Raw genomic sequence first — 27,865 nt, 5'->3', positions numbered from 1 at the left:
CTTCCCAAGAGACATTTTGAATACCTGGAGCTAGCTTATTTCTCCATGGTTCCAAACAGAAACAACTTCTTAGACCAAAAAAATCCAGAAAATAGCAAGGAATTGCCATGCTCATTGAAGGGATGCTCTCTGTTCCTAAAGGAGACCTTGCACCAGAGAGGGTGAACAGATATTAACCACATATTCTTTAATTAATTAATTAATTAATTTATTTATTTATTTATTTTGGTGTAGAAATCCTATAAAGGTTATTTTTATTGTAGCTTCTACTTCTGGCTACTGGAAGACAGGCAGCAGGGCTTCAGAAGGTAGCATTGGCCTCAGTGACCTGCCCCAGGCTTACATGTCTAATCCACGCCAAGGCAGCTCTTTCCCAAAACCTGAACCTCTCTGACAGCCCTCACCACACCACAGCTACCACATGCCCAAGCATTAGCCTGTGGGACAGCAGCATCTGCCACAGGCTGGCACTGCTTTCCTTTGATGTGGTTATGGGTAGGAAGAGTTCAGGGCCTTAAAGTAGCAAATGTATGATGTTGGCTTTTGTTTTTTTAAAGAGCTATTTATGTGTAAGAAAATATCTGATGAAATTCTGATATGCTTGTTAGGAGGAAGTTAATAAAAAACAGAGTGTCTGTAGGAAAAGTTCCCTCATTTCCCATATTCTTTTAACAGCTTCCTCACTCCAAAAAAGAACAATGTAAGTTAAAATGAAGGTTGTTTTTTTTTTAAGACTCACCCTCTTAACTCTCTCCGGAGCTTCTCAGTAGTTTCCAGTAGTGACACAAGGGAATCTTCACTAAGAAAAATTGAACAGATACAAATAAAATCCTTGTTGAGTTTCTGAGTTTAGCAGTGGTCTTGCTAAACACTTATCATAACCTTAACATGCAAACTGTTTTTATCGCTCAGTGTTTTAGTCAGGGCATGTTTAGGGAATAATGCAAATACTAGGGGAACATTTTAAAGTCCACTAACTGCAGTTTTTCAAGAGCTGTTCAACTCATTTTTTTCTTTATTTCCTGTTTACTAAAGCCCTTGAGACATCTTGTTCTGAAATTTAGATGAGAAAAGGGGCTTCCACTCCCAAGTCAAACAATGATGTGTGAAAAAAACATGCAACAAACTAAAGCATTTCATTTTTTGTACTTCCTTAAAAAGTACTGCATGCAAACCACCTGGGAAGTCTGACCACCAACCTCTTCTCCCACCTTCCAAAGGAAGGGAAAGAACCAGCCCAAGGGCAAACAGTCTCCTTGGGTGGCTTTGCAACAAAGCAAATCTTGCAGAATCTTGACAGTAAATCAAATCTTTCCAGTGTTGTGCTATGCATTGTATATATCCAGGGGCTTCAATAAAATTGTGAGTTGCCAACCTGCTATTTGTTTTACGAGAATGGAGTAATAAACATGAACCTCTTTGAAGGACCTAATGATTACCGTTTGTCTATTGTTCTTCATTTTAGTATGACACTTAATGAATGAAATCAGAAATCAATAGGCCAGTATTCTTTGCAGGAATGTGTTATTTCATGAAAAGTCTCTGGGCAACACTTCCCAGCCGTTTTTAAGGTTACTATAAGCCTAGGTTGCTATTCAAATACCTAATAGATCAGGTAGCTTTCACTGAAAAAAATTTTTTAGAAGTTCACCACCACATAATGGTCTATACTGAGTGCACTTACCACACCTTTATCAATGTAAAGGAGATTTGTGTTGGAGCTAGCTTACACTGCTGAAGAAATGTAAAGCAGTTTTTAAAGGCAGAGCCCATGCCAGTGTTTTAAACTATCACTACTCTTCTGTTTGTTTGACGTAAATCATGGACTTGCCAAGTTTCTGTGGCTAATTAGTGTTTTGTGTAAACTATATGTGGTTTTGTCAATATGTTTATTGTAATTTGTACTGTACAAGGGGAAGAAGAGATAGAACAGGCATTTCTTGGTTTTTAAGGCTGTGTACTAGATATAGGACAAAGAAAGAAAATGGATATTGTTACGTATTAGAAAAGATTGCTGTCTACAAAATCACAGACTGTACAGCTGATATATTATGTAGCTTCAGTAGCCCAGTTTGAGCCTGAGTCTAAATTGGCAAGAATGATCTTGTATTCTTAAATTATACTTTTGTATTTTTAAAAGCCTGTGATGCTAAACAGAGGAAGCCAGATGTGTTTCCTTATCTTTTATTTCTCTGTGGTATTTTAAGAAGGCACTAGCACATTCAAAAGGAAAGCTGATCACCATTCTTTTATTGAAAATCAATAATACTCATCAGAAATCTTTTATCTAGTAAAGATGTGCAGGCGTTTGCTGCAATCCCGTACTTGTCTTGTTATTTGACCAAACTATAGAGCACTTTTATTTCCATAATTGACTTGACCATGCCAAAATCTCTCTATTCCAGATTCTGCCCTCATTTGTGGTGAAATAACAACTCGTGATGAGGCATGAGCAAGCAATACATCTGACTACTGAACTCTTTTCCCCAAGGAAAGTGTTCCCTGATTTTCAGCTCCTGCTCCTTGTGATTTCCTTCATTGGCCCTGTTCAACTTCACTTGATGTGATTCTTTGCTAGCACCAGATCCCACATAAAGCCAGTACCATGCTGATTTGCTCTTAGTGCAGTCTGCTTTTAATAACAATTCACTTCTATATGTAATGCCTTTAACCCTCAACCACGCTCCCAAGCAACATGTTTATACTTGCACTTAACCACTATCTTGGGAGAGAGCCAGAAAACTTACCTTTAACTACACAACAGTGTACTTAGAAAAATTTTTGTCAAGGTCAAAGGTTTTTTTTGTTTTTTTTTTTTTACTTTGTCATGAAGCCATCCAGGAAATGAGTGAACTTAACTGTACAGCCTAGCCAAAACCAAAAATACATATTGCAGGAAAATAAAGTTCCACTGGGTTCATTCTTCTTTTGCATAACATTTCTAGGTTGGGCTCACGTAAAACAGCAAATTGTGCAACTTTTCATTGGCTTTCCTCTTAGTTTCTCTTTGCTTTCATTCACATTATTTTGATTAGCAGCTTATCCTCAGCTTATCCTTTGAAATTTCTCCCACAGCCATGCCACATGTGTTTCTCGCTCTGTTCTCTGAAGCTTCAGATGCAGAAGATAAAAGCTTAAGGAGTATCTCCTTTAGTGGGAAAACAGAGTTTTGTTTTCAGCCTCATTTGATTTCCTCTGCTGTGTATGTATTTAGTGATATTCTTGATGCCTGTTACAAGTGAGCTTCCAAGGACAGCTTGAAAGTTTGAGGTTCCTTTTGGTCTGTAATGGCCATAGAAAGGAGAAGTAGCAAATGAGGGACTCTTGTGCTTTTACATCGTTTAACCAAGGAATCAGCATCTTCAGAAAACTGGCAGTCTTAGGATGTTTCTGTGCAAAGAAGTGCAAAAGCAATTGCTGGTGCCTGTTTTCTTTCTGGACTTCCAGGCCATAAGTTTGTCTAAAGAGGAGGTGAAAGAGTGACATTTGTGCCATTTTGGCTTGGATACAAAAGAAAATGAAAGTACTGGATTCCCTGAAATAATAATTCTGTCTGCTGACTCTGAGCAACCTGTTTAGCTTGGCATTTGAGGGTAGTACCATGAATCTGGCTGTAATAATAATGAACTGTGCTACAAGGTAGATGAGATTATGAGCATAAGAGATGCAGTTCTGAGCCTCACATAGGCAGTGTAAGGAAACAGCTTCTTGTGTCATTGTTTTGTACTGCAAGGTAATGTGAGTCCTTGCAAAGCCCAGCCTATATGATATTGTACCAGTACCACATTGGTCTAAATTACCAGACCAAAAGTTACTTATTAACCAAAGTAAACAAATTCAGAAGCAACCAAGGAAGCGAAGGAGGAAATTCTTGTAGCTTTTTTTAATCCAAATTGTTCATTTTTATGGTTCATTCTATCCAAATGAACAAATAATAAAGAAAGGTAAGACAAACCATTCAGACACCAGGAGGGATCTTCCCCAGGGCGTTGTGTTAGTCTCATGTCTGGGACAAGTTGGTTCTGTAACACTTTGTTTTTGTGCGCTTCCTTTACCTTATGGCTGCCTTGCGATAATGCTTTGCTAAGCAGCCTTTGCCGTCTGTAACTCCAGATGGTTGCAACCAGCTAGGTTGATCTTGTTCCATCCCTTGGCTGACTTTGGTTAAGAAACAGATGGCATGTCCTCTCTTTTCCTATCTTTACCTCCATGGCAAAGTCAATTGTTCCATTCTGCTCCACGCAGAAATCACAGGTCAAAACACTCCCGCCAGCTTTGTTGCATTCAGTGTAATGCCATTCAACAAAGTTCTGGGTGGTTTTCCTTGCTGTAAGACTTCTGTGGAAAAAAAGCATTATCCGTCTCAATCTTCATGTTCCTGAATCTTTATGTGGTTTTGTGTCCCAGTTGGTCTTACAGGTTCTCAGAGACCCACTGTAATAATACATGACTTCTAGGAAGCCTATAAAAAGGATACTTTCCTTCCATTTTTCCTGTTGTTCAGCTATTCATATCTTGGCACTCATGTGTCAGCAGGTGTGTAAAGAGCTGGGTTGTGCCAATGCCAGAAGAGACACATCCTGTGGGATACTTTACACTTGCAGTATTTTTCAGGTTGCCCATCATATCCTACTTTTTTTCCCTGGCCTCTATGCACTATTCAAATGGTCCAAGCTTATTCTGAGCAGGCATCGATTGCTATCCTAACAGATGGACAAGCTATGTACTGTATGCACATGGAGGGAACACCGCACTGCTTCAGATCATTCACATAACTGTAATTGAAGCATGCCTGTCTGAGACTAGAACAAGGTGCCATTGATAAACTGTGACCTCAATTTTAACTTCCCACAGTCAGAGGCATATGAAACAGCTTATACCATCACACATTCTTGTAATTCATGCACTCTCTTCACCATGTATTTCTTGCACTTTCACTTCCTACCCTAACCCCTCCAAGTAAGATTGTGGCAGCATCAGTTCAGATGAAAGTGAATTCTTCCCTGCTGATTTCATGAAAATCATGCTTGTGTCTTGAGCTTTAAACTTGGCGTTGTTGCTACAATGTAGAGGTACCCTCAAAATTGTCATTGAAAAGCTCCTGGCCCAGGAATGATTTTCTCCTGCTGTAAACAGTAAGCCTTTTATTACTACAAAACTATGAGCTCTAATTCAAGGTAAAAAATAAATTGTATTTTAATTAGAAGACTACAGACTGTTTTTTTCCCAGCTAAGGTCAGCTAACGCTATTATTTTTGTATTTTGTTTTATACTGTTTTTCTGACATCAGGTTATCTTCAACAAATTAGTGACATTTTGGCAAAAGTTGAGCCTACTGCAAACTTTACCTGAGCCACCTGTCCTGCCCTTAGTTTAGAAGTGAATTGTTTCTGACAAGAGCAAAAGCAAATTTTGCTCATTGACATATGAGCAGGAACACTTCTGTGGATCTTAGGCTATGAATTGTAAACTGTCTGAAGGGCTAATGTTTTTTAATAGTGCTATTTCAGTGATTGACAAAAGTGCTAAAATGAATGTATAGTCTTCTAGTTAGAGGTGAATGCTTCATATTTATATGTCCTATGAATTCCAAGTAATATTTTGCCTGTTTTTCCATTTGTCTTCTGTCCTGTTAGTAGTGAAACATTATTTATGTGCCACATCTGCTACTAAAATACAATACTCAGTTGTAATTTGGCCACAGGCATGTAAGTCAAAAACAGAGATTTTTTTCCAGGCTGAAAGTCAAATAGAAAAATGAAAAATTAGAACAGTAAATGCAAATAATGATCCAGGTACACACTGTTGATTGAAACAAGGTTCTGTTGAAGAGCAATTATATCTGTATCTGTCCATAGATCATTTGCTAGATGCCTCACTTTACTATCTCAAATATGTAGCTAATTGCTTAGAAGTGTTTGTTTAAATTATGTCTTCTTTTTTCTTTTTCCTAGTTTGTTGTGACAATGTTTTGGAGCATCTATATCTATGACAGGGAGCTGGTTTACCCAAAACTGCTTGATAATTTCATACCAGCATGGCTAAATCATGGAATGGTGAGTAAAGTGATGCAAACACTTCCTTGTGTAAATAAAAATGTGAGACATCGATTTCCCTGTGCATGATTCTTTGTACACATAGCACTAATCTTCTCAGAAGTGATTAACAAATGTTGCTAGCTAGCAAAAATAATGTCTCCTTCCTTGAGTCATATTTAAGTCCCCATTCACTTGAAATAGTGTGGAGATTTGAACTCATACCTCCTACATCCCAGACTAGTTTTAGGGATGAGCTGTTTTCTGTCATGGGGTATCTTTCCCAGAGCACTGTCATCCTTGCCATGTGAAAGCTTATTCAAAAACACTCTCACGCAAAATGAAAGTTCTGACTTAGGTGAAATCTTGCTATGAAATAAAGAAATGCTTAATTACATGATTTTTACAGCTAATTTTTTATGCAATATTTTTTGGTAAAAAATACTTGTTATGAAAATCTCATTGTGTTTTTGGTCTTGAGTGCTTTTAAAATAATACAAATTCTTATTCATTTCTCAAGTATATCAAACTTGTATAACAGAACCTGTGTCAGAGCATTTTTTAAAATGTGGAATTATTCAGCAATGCAGAAGTGTAGTAGATTTAAAATTACCGCTTCTATACCCATGGAAGCAATTTCTTGAGAAGAAATCTGACCTCTTCATTGTTCTCTGATACTTCAATTAGGATATCCTTTCTTTCAGCTGTATACTTGAATAGTAAGGGAATGATAAGACCACATTTTTCCAAGACATATTTCATACAGTTTAAGTATTTGGAGCTGAAAGGCATAATGTTTGCTTCTCTAGTTGTCTGTGCAAAACATTTCTTTATTACTTTGTTTTCTGTATCAAGACAAGGCAAACCACTTGGCACTGTTGTTCATCAGTAAATGAAAACAGATCTCATCCTTCAGCAGATCCATTGCAGATAAAGATTTGTCCTCTACTGTTGAGTTTGATAAAGTGCTTTTTTGTTGAGTGGGGACAATGGTGTTGATATTAATTTATTCCCTAAATTGTGTGTTAAAGGTGTAGTATGAGAGTTACTATATCAACTTCTGTTAGATAATGTACTATTTTATAATGTTTTGAAAAGAACAGTGTGGTATTGTGTGCATGTGAAGCAGAGCAAAGAGTCTGGTGACACTTATTGTGTTCATTGAGACCGCCCTCCCTTGAATTTTGAGGTCACAAACTGAACACATGCCAAGCCGTACATAATGTTGATGTTTTTTTCAACATCACATCAGTGCCAACTCTGATGACATTTCTTCCAGGTGACATTCCACATACTGAAAGTGCCTAACCTATAACATTTTTCATGAAAGTGCATTGTGAAGCAGTTGACAACAAGCAGTACTATGTATTCAGAAGTCTCTTCTGTGCTGTGCCATAACTAAGAGTCAATTTAAATTCCTGTTGCTTTGTTAGAAATGTATACTTGCTGAAATATTTGAAGAGGGCTTTTGTTTGAAAGCTTTGGACATAGTAGACTGTACTGAAATAAATTGCATGCAGGCATCCTAGACATTTATATGTTCAGCTTGAAATATTATAGAAGGCCTGTTTGAAGGTCTTTTGTAAAGGAATTGTTTGCTGTGTCAGTCTCCATTTATCCAAGTGTTCCTTCATCCCAGTCACAGGGAAGGCTTATGGCTGTTGGGCTTTTCACCACCTTTCAGTCTAATTCTTTTTGATATTTCACCCACCATTTCATCTTCACCAGCTTTCATAATAATTAATTCTGATGCATTACCCATCATAATATGACAGAGTTTGAGGAATAAGGAGGGAAGGTCTGGGGAGAAATCTTTTCTTCTTTAACTACCTTAGGAATACTAATACCTTGTTTATTAGTTAAAAGTTTAATGTGGTGGGTTTTAGAGTATATGATAGAGGCCCCCTTGCCAGAGGGGTAGAACCTCTGGCAATACAGCTTTAGAAAAGTCAAAGTCCACAGCTAAATTTTATTTACTCTCATCTTTTCTTGCAAATTTTGACAGCAGCTGTGCATGCTCGGTGCTAATTTTTCCGAACGCAAGAGTGAGTGTGCTGGAGCCTAACCCTGTACAACAAAACTCACAGAACAGATTCATTACCCTTGGCAGAATTAAATCTTTCAAAAAGAGTTGGGTCCTTTTATTACTAACTCCTAGTACAATTCCTTTTTTCTGTGAGCTTCCCCTGCAATTTCTGCTGCAGATCCTAATGATCTGAACTCAAATGCTGCTTCCCGTATAAGCACTGTCCAGGTTTCCACGGTATTTTCCCTAAGCATATAATTACTAGGCCAAGAAGACACAACAAAGTGGAAAAATACAACAAAATTTGTAAGAAGATCTTCCACAATAAGATTTCCTACTTGAACTGAAAAGTCTTATTTTCAATGTTTGATGACGCTGTAATAGGTTGCTCAACTGTTAGCACAGCAGCCTGCAAAATCCACAAGGGGAAGAGGAAAGATAAGTTGTAAAACCTGTGGCTAAAAAAGTAGTCATCGTGTTCTCATTATTTATTTGGGCATATATCAAAATACTCTAAAGTACTCATACTTCAAAAAAGCTTTTTAACGTGACTATCAGGAACTGAAGGCCTGGTCTGATCCATCGACCCAAGCAGAAGTGATCTGTGCAGCGCTATATATGCTGCTTTGTTTGTAATTAGTAATTAGTTCTCTTCACTCTTTTTCTTTTCCCACCTTTGCATCCCTTTTCCGGCTTTATAACTTTGTCTATAAGAGAAAAAAGTACAACACCATCCTAGTTATGCTAGTGCTCATTTCGCTCTTTCAGAGAAATATTTTGTTGAACATTTAAAATATTGCTAATTTAAAAAATATTTATTATCTGGAAATGGAAAACATGAGGGAAATGAACCTGAGACCTATGCAATTCAATTACCAGTTCACAGAAACAGAGAAAGGCTCATCAGCATACACAAAGGTAAGATCATAAACTGGTTACCAGCCTATAAAATTGCCTATAGTGTCAAGAGCTCTATTTCTAATTTATATATTCACATATATTATATTAGTTAAAAGTATAATTCTTGTCTACAAAAAAATCTGTGTAGTCAGTAGCTCTTTGTGGTACCAGATGGTACCTCATACATACAGCTTTGTACACTTGTGAAAGACATGACTAATAGAGTTGTACTGTGCCATAAAACTCATATATTTCATCATCTCAGTCAGTTGATTCATTCATAACCAATGGTATCTCTACAACTTGAGAAATTACCAGAGGGGTCAGTGGCAGGGCTGCTGTTAATTTTAGCAGAGTGGGGATTTGTCTGTGTTTATTATGTGAAGGACCACATCTGTTAGCTTATGCTAAGTTAAGTTTTTGTAAGGAGAAATAACCACTTCTCTAAGCACAGCCAAATGTCTAAGGCTAGGTCTGATTCTGAAGTTTTGCCTTTACTTTCTGTTTTTATTAATTATTGTATCGATGAATTCAGGTTTGTTGGCTACTATTGTAGTTGCCACATTACTGAACTTTTCCGTCAAAGATGTTCATGTTCTTGAGACCATTCTACACTTTGGATCCACTTAATCCCTCTTTCCATAGGCGTATTTTCCGTGAGAAATATTCTTCCCCTTTTTCTGTCAATATGATCTCTATCCGTATTAGGCATTTTTTATTAAAGACCAACCTTCAGGGTTGGAAACTGGTCTGTAACAGGATTCTTATCAGTTCGTTTTACCATTTTGTGTTGAAATTGGTTAGGAAGGTGAAAGGAGAGCATCTGTTTGCAAAAGTTACATTCTCTTTAATATTAATACAGACTACCAAACTAATGGTTGTCCCTATCCTAACTGATGCCCACATGAACAGGTCTGTAGCCTGAATTAATTTAAGTTTGAGCACTGCTGATTTTGAGCCAAGTTACACAGCAGATCTGCATGCTGCATTTGTCCAAATTAGCGTACCTCAGCGAAGAGTCCTTTGTTTTTCATAGACACTGTCCCAAATTCCTATTAAAGACATGAATCATCTTTTGCTTGTGGCAAGGAAAGTAAAACACAAGGATGGCGTTTAATGGCTTTGGAGGTCAGAAACAATGAGATGTCTTCATATGAAACCTCTAGAGCAGAGAGCCTGGGGAAGGGGAATACAGCCTGGCTTTGTAGGGCTGGAAAATTGATTAGTGTATTCGTTTTGTGCCATTGCAGTCTATACAAACTCTTCCTGTTTGGTAATCTGTTTTGTTGGATTTTTTTTGTTTTGTTTTGTTCTGCTTTTTGGAAATGCATTCAAGAGGGTACACAAAAATTGAGATAAATAGCAACACAAGTTGGGGAGAGGAAGGTGCCTGTCCAGTTGACACATCCCTGCTTCGTTCACAAGTTCTCTCTTTTTCTCACTGGCTGCTCAGCTGAAAACCTTAGCCCACTGGAAAGTGGTACAGAGTTTCTCCTGCCACATATCCAATTGCTACTCTTCCTGGCAGCCTTGCCTTAGATCTGGTGGTCTTCTCTGGTGTGCTTCTGTTTTCTGGTTGAAAGCTTTTTTCCTTAATAATTGAGTAATGAAAATAGAAGAGCAACACGAAGATTAAAATTCACGGCAACTTGACATGTAGAGATTGGAAGGTCCACAACTGGTGCTGCACCACGCTTGCTCTGCTGTATAAACATCAGGTGGCTGTTCTTTCAGCAGAGTGCTTCCATTCAGCATGTTGCCCTAAAAATTCTATTCAGAAATGACTTATTTGAAGTAGCGTATTATACTTCTTGAGGATGCTTTTCTAATACAGCAGCATCCCCTGTGTGGGCTCTTTTTACACAATATACTGCATCTTGACAATGTCTCACACATCTAGAAATTTACCCTTTTCCTAGATTTGTTTCTAAATCCAGTTTAAGACTCAGAAGGATATTCCAACTAAAGTGCTCTTCTTGATTTATCTAAAATATTTTCATAGGTTAGGTGTGAATAAAAACTTTAGTGTTCCAGGAAGTAGTTTTCTCTTGTAAGAGAACTCGCAAAGTTTTCTGATAAAAATCATGGAAAATTTGTAATTTTATTGTACCTTATTTTTCCCCAGAATGCTCAATTCTAAATGGATATGATTTAAACACCTGTCTAATGAAAAGAACAGTAGTTGATACTGGTCACTTGGGAACCCAGAGTACTTATAAAAAAGAGTGAAAATAATATTGTTGGATCCATACACTTTTTGCATGTTTGTGCTGTGGTTATGTTGATTTATCTGGTACCTCTCCACATTATCTGTTAGCTCCACCACTACAGCATGAATACAGTTGCATCAATTATTCTCTCAGTTTGGGGAGAAAAACAGCAGTAGCATACAAGATTTTTTTGATTTTCTGTTACTTATGTAAAGGGCTTGAAAATTGATTGGAGGTCAAAATTTGTGATAGCTAGCACCTGGAAGTTGAGAGGGGCTTCGAGAATAAGAAGAAAGAATTAGATGAGTGTCATCTTCTTGAGACCAATAGGAAAAGCCTTTCACCTTATTCAGTAAGGGCACGGTGTTTTTGTGAAATGGAAAGATATCCCTAATAACACTGTGTAGGTTCCAGAGGAGGCTGTGCTGTACAGTAAATTGCAGAGAGCATTCCAACCAAAGACAGGTGCTGAATGTTTCTGATTATTTGTTATTTCTGGTAATCTGCAGAAGGCAAACACAGAGCCTCTTCCACACGCAGAAGCACCCAGCATATAGTAATGAGGAGCCTTTCATAAAATGTCTTTGAGTTAAACATATGCAACTTGTTCCAGAAGTATTACAAATGAGGAACTTGAGAGCCAAATTTGGGGGTTTTTTTGTTCATTTGTTGGTAAGGTGATGTAACTCAGCCTGTTAGCACAGCTGTAAGCCTGTTGTGTCTACAGCGAAACAAGGAAGGTGGCTGTCAGAGGAGGGGCAAAGGAGAGTGAAAATAAAGGAAAGTTGGTTAGATGGGAGAAAAAGGCAGGTGATGCTGCTAAAACTGGTACCTAAAAAAAAGCAATAGGAGTGCACTTGCTTTTGTTGCTGTTGGACATAGGTCTGTAGAGTAGACAAAGTAATATTTGGCATGGTGACATGCCAAGAGCTTCAAATCCTTTAAAATATTTAGGGATAAAACTGTGTGCAACCTTTTAGTATAAGGCTTGTGTTCATATAGATTGTACCTATTTATAGACTGGTGGAGGTGTTTCTCTGTCCCTGTCTATATTTTTATCTGGCAATGCAGGACATTCTCTCTTCTGTCCATCTGACCCTGAAAACTTCAGATCTGCTACAGAAGGCAAGCCTATTTAGAGTGTGCCTTATTTTTCCTTATATGCATTTAAGTGCAAGTTGCACTGCATGTTAGAGCAGCCAAATGAGCTGCTCAGTGAGGCTTGCAGGCATACTGGAAGATCACATATTTGAGGCATCAGTGATAAAGAGGTGTACCATCTGTATTTCAAACCTTCCTGCTTCAAGCAGCAAAGCCATGGGTAACTCCAAAATTAATAATAGTAATAATAATGAAAACTTAAAACCAGATTTTCAGATGAGGTTACTCATACAGATGTTTGCTGAAGTGATTACTATGGGCACAAAACAAATGACCAATGAAAAGCCCCAACAGGATGTTCAAAGGGAGTCTTAGACTTTCTGTCTTTCTCTGGCCGTGGAGAACACACTGAGCAGTGTTTTTCTAGAACCGGGGTTTGGCCCTGGAGCACTGAGTTTGTTTGTTCAACCAGCACCAGTGTGGGACAGAAACTCATTCACTTCATTCCCATAATTTTGCCAATATTAGGAACGCTGGTTTTGTTTAAACATTTAGTGCAGCTTGTATTGCTCACTCTAATCACTGCTGGAGCCATGCACCATTTTTTTGTAGTGCTTAAGATGGTTTTTCTGATGCTGCTACACTATATCTTAGATGTGTGATTTACAGATTATAAAAGTAAAATAATGTTCAACCTTTACATTGGTGCAAAAAATGTCAATACTTCATAAACATTTTTATAACTTTCTCTGTGCCTTCCTCTCAGTTAAAATCAGGTGCTTGTTTTATAACATAATGGACTTCTGTGTTTTTTTTCTGTGCTTTTTTTCCCAGGGAACACAGGCAAATAATAAGATCAAACTGTGAGTGATATAGGATTAGGATTAATAATAAGTATATTCAAATAGCATCTTTTATGGAGAAAAAAGAACATTTCATTGAAAAAAGCATATATATTTGTGGGAGGGAATGCTCTTGTTGAAGAAAGTTTAGTATGCCAGCTGCCTGCTATAGGTTGTGCACACTAAAGCAGCCCATAGGAAAGTCATCTTAGATGTGATCGCAACCATGGGAAAGGATTGCAAATATCATTTCAAATATAAAATATCTTATTATACATTTATTTTCTATCTTTATACATTAAAGAGGACTATACTTTGCCTCATGATTACAGTAAAATGTCGTGTTTTGTATCTTTGGACATGCTTGTTAATATTCATTAGCATTTACTCAGAAAGAATAATTACTCAGATAATTCTTAATATGTTGATATGATAAAAGTGTTTTTTACTATGTTGTACCCACTTTTCTGAACTGTGCTGTTAGTATTCACACATGTGGCAAATATGACTTAATCAGACCACAAATATTTTGCAGCATTCCATGGTATCTCATTTATTTGTTTAATTTGCCGCTATAGCAACTGGATTCCATCGTTTTAGATTCTTTTTTTCACAGACCTATGATCTACTTGGTTGAAGCTTGGCAGACAGCATTTCCTTCAATTGAAGACATATGCACTAACTCAGAGACCAGATTTTTACCTATTTATCATTGTTGGAAAGTGGGTTATTTCACATGGACACAATACCAGAAGAATCAGCAGACCTGGTGAAAGGAGTCTGAGCCCAATAGCTTATATGCTTTTTCCAGCCTTTGAAGTTGGTGAAATAGAAGATGTTACTTCTCCCTCCATCCCTAGACCACTAGCACTATCGGAATGCTAATGTGAGGAAATATGTTGATAATGTTTTTGTAAGAAATTACTTTTTAAAAGTAATGTTTCTTTGTTAACTGCTTTTTTTTTTTTTAACATGTATTTGTATTTGGAAAGAGATAGCATTTCTGCAGAAAGCATTTCATATTCAGATGATTAATATGTTGAAGCAGTGCCACAGCAGTAATGTTTTATGCATGTTGATCTGCAGAAATCAAGGATTTTGGCATGACCTTGGGAATTCCTTTTTTTCTTGGTGGGCTATGAGTGTTGAATATAACCTGGAGTCTGCCCTGCTGTGCCGTCCCATCTCCATATTTTTATTTTCCTGCATAGATGCAGGCAAGTAAACTCTGCATTTTTAGTAACTCTCCAAATACAAGAGATTCAAATTCTGGATGTAGCATGAGGGGTGTTTTTGATACAAGTGTAAGCCATTGCCTTTAATGACACATATCTATAATTATCAGTTTTATCTTTGGACATTTACTTACGGCACAAAAGCCCAAGTCTGGGCAAAAAAGAATTGCCTTGCATAGGTGTCATTTCTCAGAGAGACCATAAGGATTAAAAAGGTGACTCAGTTCCTCCCTATAACACCATAGTTCACTCAGCAGGAAAAGCTCAAGGCATGCAGAAGGAGCGCTGCCTGTGGAGGTGCTTCAGTAGCAAAAGACCTAGCAGTGGCCAACCTGTCTTCTTACATCATTGTTGCAATATTAACTGGCATCCTTTAACTCTTCGGAGTTTTCTTACTCTTTGAAACAATTAACACTGCATATTTGAAGAGCTGTTTAAACTCCATTTTTAAATTTCAGTTTTATTCTTAGTGCTGCCACTATTTCACTGCATAATCTCATAGAAATTAGGTAGTATTTGATCAAAAGCAGTTTTGATGTGTCTTAATTAGCTAATGCCTGCATTTTGTGGGGCTCCATAATGATAGTTAACAAACAGTGCTGGCTGGTAGGGCATTTATAACACCGCTGATTGTGGTCACAGCGTCCAAAGGAGGGCAGTTGCTGTGCCAGCCCAGAATGTCCGTTCACTCTGCTGGAGGCCTGCAGATATTTTGCATACCTCAGCGTCCGTTTCATTCACTTGCAATGAAGACGTGAATGGCCTTTGTGCAGGTTACTTTGGGATTCATGGGTAAGAATGATGTTCCTGAAGTACACCCAGCTAAGAGTTAGAAGCTGGTATTGTAGAAGAGAAGTGACCTCTGCTTCAAATAGTAACACTAGCTAAGGTTTTATACTAAATTTAGCGCTACTGGTATCTCATAAAATACTGTAGAGTGACATGGTGCATGATATAGAAAGTTCAAACTTGCCTGGAAAGGAAATTCTTCCTTATCAAAAATGACTCTAGTATTCAAATCACATCCTTAAGTTTGTTTCCCACAGGAAGAAATTTTATTTGCATCTTGGGGCTTTTAGCTTTTTATTCTGTTATTTTGAGCTTTATCGGCTTTCTATAAACCCTATATGCAGAGTTCCAATCTGCTGAGTCACTACCATGCACATTTTTGTGGCTTCTTTTGCAAATACAGTAATGTATTTGTAATGTAGATAAATGTTATGAGCTATTTTTGGGGGAGATTAAATATGTATGTTGATCTACTGAACTTTGTACTTTAGGGCACTTTTTAAAATGAAGAAGTGGGAAGGAGCAATTTCATTTTCTAAAAAGGAAATATCCATTAAAATGTGTTTTAACTAGTACACAGACTAACTGATGTTCCCCTTAACAAACAAATGTGCATTGGCTGCAAGTTGTTAAAAAATACATATGGCTGCAAATCGTTTCAAAAGGTGAATATGTGTATTCTTAGATCAGAGACTTAAGATGGATGGCATTTTGATCTTTGCTCCTGAGGCAGAGGAATGAAAGATGAAAAATATGAGGGGATTAGAAGGAGAAAGAAATGCATGTCTCAGAAGCTAAGAGGAAAAGTGATTTTCTTAGAGTTGTTAAGAGGAAAAAAACAGAAAGTGAGCAAAATAGAGGAAACCAAATATTAAAATAAAGAGGTAATGATAATAGTCAGTAGTCAGCTGGAGAGAGCCATAGAACGTGTAGGTGATAATTGTGTGTTGTACATCACTGAGAAAAAGCTTGAAAGAGAAGTTTAAGGTGCCTGGCATACACTAAAAACGTGACCCGTCATTTATTCTAAACCAACGTGTAGAAATTCGGCTTTGTTTGGTTTCCTGTGACTCCTATGCAGGATCACTGTTCACAGAGCGATTTTCTTTGTTCCGTTTTCTTGTGTACGCAGGGCTCTGTACCCTCACTGCTTCTCCCATCCCCAGATCCTATCTCTCTCAGCTGCTTGCCCTGTACTCTGCTGCCGTGCCCCCCACAATGATGTTCTCCGTGCCCTCAGTTTAGTACAATAGCAGGGTGGTAATCTAGGAGGCTGCTATTAGTGTAGTAGTAACAACTGTACCACTTTAAGAAACGTCACAATTATCAAGGTGAGCATTGTTGATAGAAATAAGACATATTTTTTCCTCAAATTTCTTGCGGTCTAAATGAGTAAGACAGGTAAAGACAGGGAGAAATGAGCTGTGTTCTAGGGAAGCTAAAACACAGAATTTGTTATTTTCCTGGGGTTATAGAATTTTGCTAGAGATGGAACTGCAGAGTAACTCTGATTTATTTCGTTACTTCAGTGCTTTTATTAAGGACTGGCACTTTCTCTCCAAACAGGGCAGAGAAGACAAATTCATAGTGAGTGAAAGAACACTTTCTTGGGCTTTAGGCTCTATTGAAAGGAAGAAGTGACTCGCTCTTTCACCAGAGAGATGTTCTCTAAGTATCACTAGGAGCTTTATTATTTGCTGCTTGTTTGTATCACGGGAAGCATAGGTTCATCTCACAAACTGTTTTGGGGTTTATGGTTTTTTTTAGTATAGCAACTGCTTCCAACTTGTTCCAAATAATTTACTTGGGCATAACTTTTTATCAGACGAAAAATCCCTTAGTTTTCCATTCCTTCTCTGATGACTGTTGATTTGAGAAGAAAGGCTCCAACATGTAAACAAAAGAATGATTTAAGAAGGATGAACTTGGAAATTCAAAAAAATGTCAAAGGAGAAAAGGCCCTCCTCGTCTGCCCTGTTGTTTGGACTTGATTTTTTTGTTGCTCTCCAGAGAGATGTTACTATTAGTAAAAATCAAGAAAATTGAAGAGTTTTGCTCTTAAATTTCTTTAAGATCTTCCAAAAGCCTCTTACTAGAGCCAAGGCTATTTCAAAAGTCGTTATGCAATTGCAGGTACGTGGCAGGGGAATCAGGAATAAAAATATCCTTAAGACAAAAAAGGTAGCTTGTTCAAAAGAGTATCACTGACAGTATAATATAACAAGTGGCTATAAAGAGATGTATTTTGATTATTTTGAACAAAGAGGAGTGTTTATTAGACAAAAATTGCACTAAATGTGCAGTGACATGAGGTAGAGGCTTGCATCTACTTTGGGAAGTACCTTTCTTCAGGCAAGAATTCAGTGTTTACTAGTCCTGTCTCCATCTGAACTCTACAGCTCAACTGGCAATAATACAAATATTCACAGCTGTATAAAAAATGTTATTTAGTTCACAACAGTAGCCATGGTTACCTACATATTTTCATTGCCTTATTCATGTGCAATTTTTTTTTTTTTCTGGAAATACCATTACCATGTAATATAATACTGTACAACCTCTTGGTAAGTTTTATAATGTTAAGAAGAACATTTTGCAGTTAACCTGTAAGCAACTTATATCAAATTGGTTTGTACCTGGGAAATCCCACCTATACACTGTCAGGAAAGAAAGGTGAGTCTGAACACGCAAATGACATCGTGATTGTCATTTTAAAATATAAATAGAAATATGTAAAATCTTTTCCATTCAAGAGGAATATTCAGAAATATTTTTACCACAGAGCACTTAAGTAGAACAAGTCCCTGCTCAGTCCCCTCACAGATGACATAGACAAGGCTGTTGCTGTCAGTACAAGTTAGAGCAACAAATGATTCTCATTTACTCTTGAAGGAAATGGGAGCCCAGCAACCCTGCACTGTCAGGAGGACAGAAAAGTGGTAGGGCTTCATGCCTTTCTCTTCTTCTTCCTTTTGTTTCTGTCACTCTGCATGCAGTGCAATGTGATGCATGTGATAATCTAGTGTTTTCATTATATTTGTAGAAACCAGTCCCTTTAGCATTACTGCAGCAGAACTGCCAACCATATTCTAAACTTTGCTAAGAAAAGAAAATAATAATTAATCTTTCAGATATCTTTGATCACTTTGCAAACAAATGGATTAAAGTTTAGAAGAGTATAGCAGACAGTTTACTTAGGCTTTTTTTTTGTATATATTGAGAAGGTGTGACATTAATTCTGAAGGAACATATCACGTATATCAGCTTAGAATAACAGCTAAAGGAATGAAGGATATCTACTTCTTTAATCTTACTAATATGTCTAAACTCTTTTGTATAAGGTTCTTTATTGCTGTCGTAAAGAAAACTTACTGGATTAAATATATAAACTGTGTTTAAAGGGCTCTTCCCATGGCATTTTCCTATAAACAATGAAATTTGGGGATATTATAGGTTATTGCATAGAGATTGAACCAAAAAGATGTAATGTAGTTTTCTAAAATGATGTTGAAAAATTACAAGTGTAACCTTGTGAAACCTTGTTGAAAGCATGATAGAGTTTTAATATACTATCCAGACCTGTTTTCAGTGCGTCTCCCAAGGCAAGAAGGAAGATGGCATTAAGATGGAAATTTCTGCAGTGAAGCCGGCTGTTACCACAGTCTGGCTTCTGTTACTGCCGTAGTGCTGCCAGCTTGGGGTTATTTATAGGCATTAGCCTATATCTATCCATGCACGTACACCTACTGCTCCCTCAGAAGGGGTGGTGTTTCTGAAGAAGTTAGTCCACAATTTCCACCTCTCTTATTCTTTCAGAGGTCAGTATCGTCAGCTGTCCTCGTTACCAGTCAGTAGGAATTGGCAGGCACCCCCTCCCTGCCTGAGCTTTGCTTCAGTGGGCTTCCATTGGCCTATGGGCTGCTAGGCTCTGTTGCAGTTTTCAAAATGTTCAAAGATAATTTCTTACACCGCAGGACTTTTCCCATGATCTTACGATTTTCTGATTTTTTTTCCTCCATTTCCTAAGTGAGAATGATATACAAGACTTTAAAAATTACATTCTCTTCCATAATTTCAAAGCAATTGGTAAAAAAAAAAAAAAGTTAAAAAAAAGGCATTGCTTTTTCAGCTATCACAGGAAAACTTTTGCTTTTCTCCTGGCTGCAACAAAGATTTTTGGTGCTCTGCATGATTTGTAGTAGAAATAAAACCCATTCTGTTTCATTTTCCTGAGTATCTGGTGATGAGTGCAGAGCGATAAACCCCTTCCCTAGAAGCCAGTGCTTGCTTGAGGCAGGAGCTGTTGGTTAGGTTTGCTGCACCACATTACAGCTTGTGCGTTCTGCAGCCTACATACACCCATTTATAAATTAGATATAAGCCAACCAAGCACAGCCTTTCTGTGTCCTTCACCTTTCTCCATGACATAAATCCCAAAATAAGGTACCCCTCCCAGCACCATTACAGCTGGAGCACACTTCTGGCCATGGCAGCAGCAGCTGCAGAAAGCCTCAAGCTGCAGCCCAGGGCCCATTAGGTCTTCTGTAGCTGAGCTTTCTGGTGCAGACATGGCCTGACATATAGCAAGTGCCTTTGATTCACAGGCAAGTGGACCTGTAATTAAAAAGTAAGCAATTAAAAATATAGAATAACTGGTACATTAGCAGCAATGGCTTCAAAAACTAAACTGAGAAAACAAGCATGCAGATACAAAATATGTATCTTTTTTGCTCATATAGTATTTCACTCCTTGAAGTTTTGAAGCAATGTGCTTTCTGCTACTATTATTCTTCCTGTGGCAGCAAATTATGACTTTGCAAAAACCAGGAGTTGCTGCAAGCTGTCGGTAACCACAGGGTAGTCACAGCCTCACAGAATGGAGTTTGAGTTTTAGCTGGAACTTCTGCTGCTCATATATACTTAAGCTTGCCTAAACAGAAGAGATGTCATGCTTAAATTATTTTCAGCTTTTGACCTTTTCCATTCTGAACTTCCAATCAGTAAAACATGAGGTTCCCTTATTATTTATTTCATAGGACAGGTCAAGGTGAAATGTCAATTTGAAGAGGAAGGGAAAATAAAGTCCCTCATACAGCATTATTTTGGTTTCCAGTGTCCAGTTAATAAAAATAAATCAATTTTACTAGAATTTGTTGGCGAGTTTTTGCTGCTAAAACTCAGACCACATGGGAAACAGTTAACAGTCTCCAGATGTGAAAAGGAAAGGACCAAAGGACCATCAGCAGCACAGAGAAATGATATTTTCTCAGTGAGCAGTACTACCTCAGCTGAAGTGCAAAGAGAAAGCAGCTGTTGTGATAGCATGTGAGAGTCAAAAATCTTCCTCTTGCTATGGTCATAGCAAGGCATCTACAAAACCTATAGAACCATAGCACTATAGAACCATCAAGGTTGGAAAAGACCACTAAGATCATCTCGTCCAATCACCCACCCTCCCCACCATGCCCACTAACCATGTCCCTCAGTGCTACCTCCACATGTTTCCTGAAAACCCTCAGGACTGTGACCACCTCCCTGTGCAGCCTGTTCAGACAGTACTGCATGCCTCTCTGTGTGCACATGGCACTGCCTGATGCACCACCAGTGCTCCCGCTTCCTACCAGATGCGCAGGAAAGGAGCTGGTGAGCTTCTGTTTACTACAGAGAGAACCGAGCCAGGATATCCAGCATAGCCCTCAAGCATGGGATTGATGCTGACCTGTTGTTCCTGCTTGAGGAAATGCCACCTGGAATGGTACTTACATTAGCTGTATGCTGGTTCAGGCCTCAATGGACAAACTTACAGTCTTCCTTTTTTTGATCAAGTCTGTCCACAGTGAAGCCTTGGATGGCATTTGGCACTGTCTCACTTTTCTTTATCAAAGTCTGGCCACAGAGACTGTGTAAGGAAACCAGATGTTGGGACAGGGAGTGGGTTGGAATCCTTCCTCTCACCAGATACTTTGTGACTAAGTACATTTCTTTCATCATAACCTTTTCCACCTTGCTGATTGAGAAACTGGATAATGATGATACACAGATCCTTTTCCAGAAAATTTTATGAACTTGTTGACTAGTTTAGAGCATCTGTGTGACTAAATGAGACACCCTGCTTTTAAAAGGTTGTTGTGTAGTTGTATTGGTCTCTACGCGGGTTCAAGGCAAATGAATGGGCATAAAAATATGCCTGAGATACTGCACAGAAAATTGTGCTTAGAACATATTATTATAGACATGTTGTCAGGGAGTATTCCTGTTGCATGATGTTCTGAAAACATCTCTGTTTGCCTCAAGGGAATGCCCGACTGCCCTGCTTACGATCCATGGGAAAAAAATACCCTCGTGGTAAAGGCAAATGGAGAGTTTCCAATGTCTGTTATCCATCCTGTTTTTGTTCCTAGCACAGCAACAGAAGTGGTGTTTTCTTGAGGATCATACTGGTGCACACCAAAGATAGAGGAAGGAGAGTTTTCAACTTTTAAGGTCCTATGGTTATAGAAAACCTTAACTTTTTGAGGTTGTCATCCTAGATATTTCTGTTTTGTGATTAACGTATATTTTTAAAATATTTACTATGTTTTATAGTTTTTGTGCAGTAGCTGAAACACTGCTTAACTCCTTTCACCCCCAGTGCCACTTTCCCAAACGTTCTGCTCATTCAGCTGAGTATTATTCTTTCAAGGAACTGTCCACCCACATAACTACACAGGATGCTTTCAGGAGCTATCCTGTGGAGTAAGTCGTATGTGCTAGCACTGCTCGTGCACCAGTCCTTCTCATTGAGTATTTCTTTACGTAGTCTCAGTGTGAAATATGTGGATCAACCCTGAGCATCTTGTGATGGTGCCAGTATTTTTGGGCTCTTTACCAGGTGTCAGTGGTTTGGAAGGTGAGCCTGCAAGCATTAACATATGAATGATCAGGATTTGAAAGAGCAGAGGCTGAGAAATATGCAAGTTTTGAAACTTTGCCTTGGTTGTTTAATTCTTAAGGTCTCTCTTCACGTCATGAAGTATTGGAAAACCTTTTTTATTGAATAAAACTTGAGATTAACAGCTAATAATGTAAATTGAAGACCTGATGCCTTAAGAAAAAAATTCAGATGTCATGAAATACTTGACAGTGCTGTAGCGTAGGATGTCACCTACTTCACTACCACTGAAATAAAGGCTTAACCTTCAGTGCTATGTACTAAGTATTAGTGATTTTTTTTCAGCTTCATCTTTCACATTTATTACAACATCAGTACTTCTAATAGAATCATGGCTACTACAGATTGAATAGAGTCGCTGCTTATTAGTCCTTGGAAGAGCTGCATTATTTCTTTAAATCTGCAGCCAAATGATTTAAAAGTTACGTGATGAAGAGTTTCTCATCCCTGGAAGAGGCTATGTCTCACAGTAAGTATAGTCTCATACAAAGGAATTTTGCTTAAAAGATTAGCTTATATTTATTGTTCTCTACCTTTGTCTTTCTATTTTTTAATATAGTTCCACGTACAGTAAACTTCTGGTACTTCTTACAAATCTGAAGATGTTTTCAAAATAAGTACAAGTGTTTAATCCATTGTCCCATGTCTCTTCCCAGTGCTTACCATTTGGGGCTAGATGGTCCAAATGGAAGTAAATGTCTGATTTTCACATTTGTTCTGTAGTTTTATTTGAATTCTTCTTCACATCATGAATTCAGTCCAACACCATAAGCCCTTTTGGAAAACAGTCTTATCACGTCGTTCCTCGTTTTACTCTTCAGATGCTGAGCACAGAATGAATGTGACAGCATCACTCCTTTTGCAATCAGAACTACTTTGGTTTGGTTCATGCTGAGAAAAAGAGGTCACAGAGCAGGTGCTAAGTTTGGTGGAGGGGGAATGGAGGTTATCCTTTTGGAGCAGCTAAGCTCCAGCCATGACCAGTGAGCATGTTTTGAAGCCCCTATTTTTCCCCCAGAAAAAGGATGAATCCCATATATATTTTGTCTTGGAGTAGCACAACAAGCAAGGAGGCTTTGTGCCTATCTATGTTATTCTGGCTGGTTGTCTTCAGGCACCACATAGGAGAGCACGTGTCACTAAAAGGTCTTAGTTCTGCAGCAGCATAGCCAGGTTAGCACACGCTGGAACCCAGGGGACAGGCTGGTTTCTCAGCCAGGCCCTGCTGGCAGTGGCAGAGCTGCCACGGGCCACACAGCTGGCACAGTGAGTGCCATCACAGAGATTTCCACGCCACGTCCCAGGATGTGGCACAGACATGCCTTTTGTCTCCTTATCTGCGAAAATATGAGGGCGGCTGCTTTTCTGGGTTGGGGTAGGTGTGTCTGTGTGGTATTTTGCAGACATGCAACTTTATTCTGTGCTCAGAGCTGGACAGACATCAGCCAGCTCCAAGCCAAGAGCAAGCTGATGAGGTTGGATTGTGCACCGTGCTAACCACAGCTACACAGCTCCAGATTCTTCATTGGCTTGGATACATCCAGATTCAGAAACAGAGCGAGTTCTCACCTACCGACTAAATACCACACCGTCAAACCCAGACGTTCATGGCATTTAAGGCCAGAAAAGAGTATTATATCATTTTGTCTGACCTTCTGTTTAACACAGGCCGTAGCATTTCACTTGCACCTGTAGTGAGCCCAGTAATTTGTGTTTCACTGAAGTTTATCTTCCAGAAAGGCATTTGGTCATGAACTGAAGAGATAAACAATCTTCTGTTTTTCTTAGCAGCTTGCTCCTGTCATTACTCATTGTCACTGCGAATTCTTTTCCAAATTTTTAACTGGTCTGACTTCAGCTTGTTGTGCTTTCCACTACTGCGCTGAAGAGCCCCTTTATTTTTTGTTTTGTATTGCTGTTTTCCATGCAGGAAGAGTTCCTTCTGTGAGTACCTTCTTTTGGATAAGCTGATCAGGCTAAGACCCATACGAGCCTTACAGGAGATCGGCAGTCTCATACTGACACTGGTGGATCTGGTTCCCTGCTCCAACACCTCCAACGGGAGGCACCTGAGCTGTGAGCAGATCCATGGGTCCACCATCCCCTTGAGGTTCATTCTGATAATCCTTAGCACATCGGTACACACACAACATGAGACAATCACCATCTGCCTTTCATGGAGCACAGAGCTGCTTTTTTTAGCCTGACGGGGAAAATATGTTGTATACAATAAGTAATTTGCACATAGTTGACCTAGCTGACTAGGTGTAACACTTCAACTATTCCTGATGCTATTAGAGACAGATGTGAACTTGTTAGTGCTGCTGAATTTAAAGCTCTGGCTCCCCGGCCCTGGATTCATTTTAAGTCTTTCCCAATCTCTTTTTTTTCTTGCACTGAAAAAAGGTTTTCCCCAACAAGGGCAGCAGATCTTACATCTGTTTACCTTCCTGGAAGTTTGCACTAATTATTCCTCTTTTTCCTACATGGCCCCAAATATGTCAGAAGACATAGAAATCTCTGTCTCCCTCTCTCTCTGTCTCTCTTTTTAATGTAATGATTGAGCTTAGCAAAGATACATTTTAATACCATAAATACCACACAGATAGACTTGCCCTAGCACCTGGCTTTTCAGGGTTTCCCATCTGACAGATCCAAAAGCATCACTATTGCATGGACATACAGTAACCTGCATAGTTATTATTTGCCTCTGTAGATTGTATTTAATGGAAACTAAAAAAATAATGTTCTGATTTTTTTAAATTTACTTATTCTGTATCAGTATGTTTTATTTTTATATGTATTTCAAACATTTTAAATCTGGATGTCACAAAATAATTCATTCTGAGCTAGTTAAAAACTGAACTGCATTTTCCTATTGTATTCTGTGGCTGAACTTATATTTCTCCTACATGGCTGGTTGGAAATGAGGAGTAACCACATTATGAAAACAATGGTCCATCCAGAAAGTTCAGTGCACAGCAGTAACACAGACTGACTGAGGTCAGAAGGGGTCTCTGGAGGTCACCTTGTCCCACCCCTGCGCAAGCAGGGCTGCCTGGAGCTCGTAAAGCAGTCTGAAATCTGAAATGTTGCTGGAACGGGAGCTGTGCTAGGATGTTAACTTTACTACCTGTGGGCTTTTCAGGAGCTAGTATGAGAGTCTAGTTCTATAAGGATGGGTTGGGAAGTGGGTGAGCCTTCCACCTGCATGATGGCCAGTAAGTAAAATTGATCATACTCAGTGATGCAAACGTATTTAGAAAGAATAGCTTTCTTTAGTTGCAGCTAAAATCTTTAACCTGTGCACCATGGGAAGTCAGTCAGCAACCACTGTGGCTTTTCCAGCCTGAAGTCAGTTGATCCATGAGGTACTGTGGCCTAGAAAAGGCTGTGCCCAGTACACTAGTCTGACTCGACACACAGAGCTTGCATGTGTTGCACCTGGCAGGGTTCTGTGGTCGCTGATTCCACTTATCCTCTGGGAGATACAGCCAGATTTGGAGTGCGGTGGTGCCATTATTTTTGGATGAAGGGTTGGTAAGTGGCTGGCTGAGGGCATTCATTAACCTAATTAATTTCCTCATTTACTCTGTGTTGACCTTTGAATTCATTACCACTGTGTGTGATTTTCCTGCATCTTACAGACCAGTCCTCCCTGCAGGCTCTGCCTGTCAGGTTGTTTTAAAAACAGACAGTACATCTTTGCACTGAAGAGAGTTGCTTCCCCAGACCAGGTGAAGTATAAACAAACAAGCAACAAAAACCACTTCTAGTCAGTCTTCTTTGTTTGTTTGTTTGTTTGTTTTAAAAAAAGGCCTGTACACAGAGCATAGTACTACCCCAAGTGCTCTGGTGATTGCTGGCTGCCTCCCAGGCCCTGACAGGGACAGTCCAGCAAGTGGAGTTTTGTCCCTGTTCAACGCAGGGACAAGCATCAGCCCTAGTTTATTTCAGATCTCTCAATTGTTAGAAAGTAGGCTGCTTCTATCTTGCACTCCTTCCAAATATGTCTTTCTATGAGGCCTGCAAATCCCAGCAGATCCTGGGATTACGTTTTCCAGAATTCCTTCTCAATGAGGTTGGGCAGACCCATGCCTCCTTTGCTCTGTCTCCAAACCCAGGCACTGCAGCTGGGCCTCTGCCCAGGTCGCGTCAGGTCACCCTGCATCGCTTCCTCCCTACTCCTTCCCATGGGTCAGCTATGGCTGGTACAACCTATGGGAAGGGGTGGTCTGGCCTCTAATATGTCCTTGTTATGTCTCAGAATAGCAGCATATGCTTGCACAGTTTGGGATAAGAAAGACTGATTCTCTGCTTCCCTCCAGACGGAAGATCAGAAATGCCAAATGTTTCTATCTTCTTTCTGGCATGTAGTCAGGGAGAATAGCACTGGAATATGCTGAGTTTTCATGTTTGGTTGTTTGTTTGGTTGTTTTTTTTTCCTTAACTGAAAAGTTCCTGGTTACTTAAAATCCCACCAGAAGCACCAAAATGGGAAAGTTATTTGCATGCCTTTGACTGTGTTGCTTTTGAATTGCAGAATGAACTGCAGCATAAATGGTTGTTCCTTACTTCTGTACATTCATTCATAGTTTCTGTTTTTGTTTTAATTTGAAAGTTCCTGGTCTGTCCTTGTAAAATACAGAACCCTTCAGAAAAGATTAATTAGAACCTACACTTTCCAAAATCTCTGTCACACATAAACATATGTGTACTCATAACCATTCAGATTATGTTTTGTTTGTGAAGAATTTGTATTTGACAAAACATCTCTTAATGCATTTGAAAGACAAAATTAAATATAATATATGGTGTCAAATGAGCTACTAAATATCTTCTTTAATGGAACTTAGTGATTCCTGGAAATATAATTGGCAAATATAAAATGTTTTTATGCTTGAGAACATGAGCCTCTGGCAGACAAGAACATCGGCTATTTGGGCCTCAGCTTTCATATAGCATGAGTCAAGCGAAACTTGGCACTAGTTGCAATGTTTAGTCTTTCGGCGTTTTTTTATAAGCCTCCCTTTCTCTCAGTGAGATTAGATCAGCTAGTGAGATGATGTTCTGATCAGCATGGACTTGTGTTTGTTGTTGCAGTAGTCTGTGGAAGATAATTTTGGAAATGATAATAAATTATACTTACAAAGGAAAAATTTGATTAAGAATTTGACAAGTTCTCTTCTGTAGGCTTGTGGTTCATTGCAGTTCTCAAGATTTAGGCTAGAGAATAGCCATGGATGTAAATTATTTTTAGTTCACCCCACTATTCAGTTAAGTTTGGTTTCTCATCCCTCTCAAATGCAATCTTCTGACAAAATCAATAGTGTATCTAGATGACAATGAAAGATGTTTCCAAAGCTTGAATCACAACAGTCTTGTCCTTCCAGATTACTAGCAAAAAGGAGTCCTAAGTCTTTGGATGGAAGGTTGGATGACGATATGAAAAAGATAACTATAAATTGAGTATGAAGACATATTTATTTTACAGATGTTGGGGCTGTGTGCAAGGTTCTACATGGAACCTCTAAAAGGTTCAAAACTTGTGTCCAAGGAACAGATGAGTAGCGGAGGCAGTAGGCTCTCCTGAGGACCTCATGCATCTTTTCTGCACCATAGGCTGGAAAGACTTTTTCTGTGGTTTTTATTGTTGGAATTATAGTGATTTACATGCTACCAGTGGGATGAGTGTGGAGTGAAGTTCCAGTTGTGCTGTTAGATTAAACTCTACTGTTGTATACATCACATGTGAAGATAACCATCCAGCTGTCATCATGGACCTTCTGTAAGAGG

At 38.7% G+C, this 27,865-nt stretch overlaps 1 protein-coding gene across 1 annotated transcript in view; it reads left to right on the top strand.

Annotated features, from left to right (window-relative positions):
* AIG1 (androgen induced 1) overlaps positions 1–27,865 on the top strand; it is an 82,385-nt gene that overhangs the window by 2,461 nt on the left and 52,059 nt on the right. The window contains exon 2 of the mRNA XM_019613532.2: positions 5,955–6,056. Within this exon, the coding sequence (XP_019469077.2) occupies positions 5,955–6,056 (102 nt within the window). The remainder of the gene's footprint in view (positions 1–5,954; positions 6,057–27,865) is intronic.

The sequence above is a fragment of the Meleagris gallopavo genome, chromosome 2 (assembly GCF_000146605.3).
Source record: "Meleagris gallopavo isolate NT-WF06-2002-E0010 breed Aviagen turkey brand Nicholas breeding stock chromosome 2, Turkey_5.1, whole genome shotgun sequence".
Taxonomy (NCBI): Eukaryota; Metazoa; Chordata; class Aves; order Galliformes; family Phasianidae; genus Meleagris; species Meleagris gallopavo.
The sequence above is the reverse complement of the archived record's forward strand: the minus strand, read 5'-3'. Positions and strand labels throughout refer to the sequence as shown.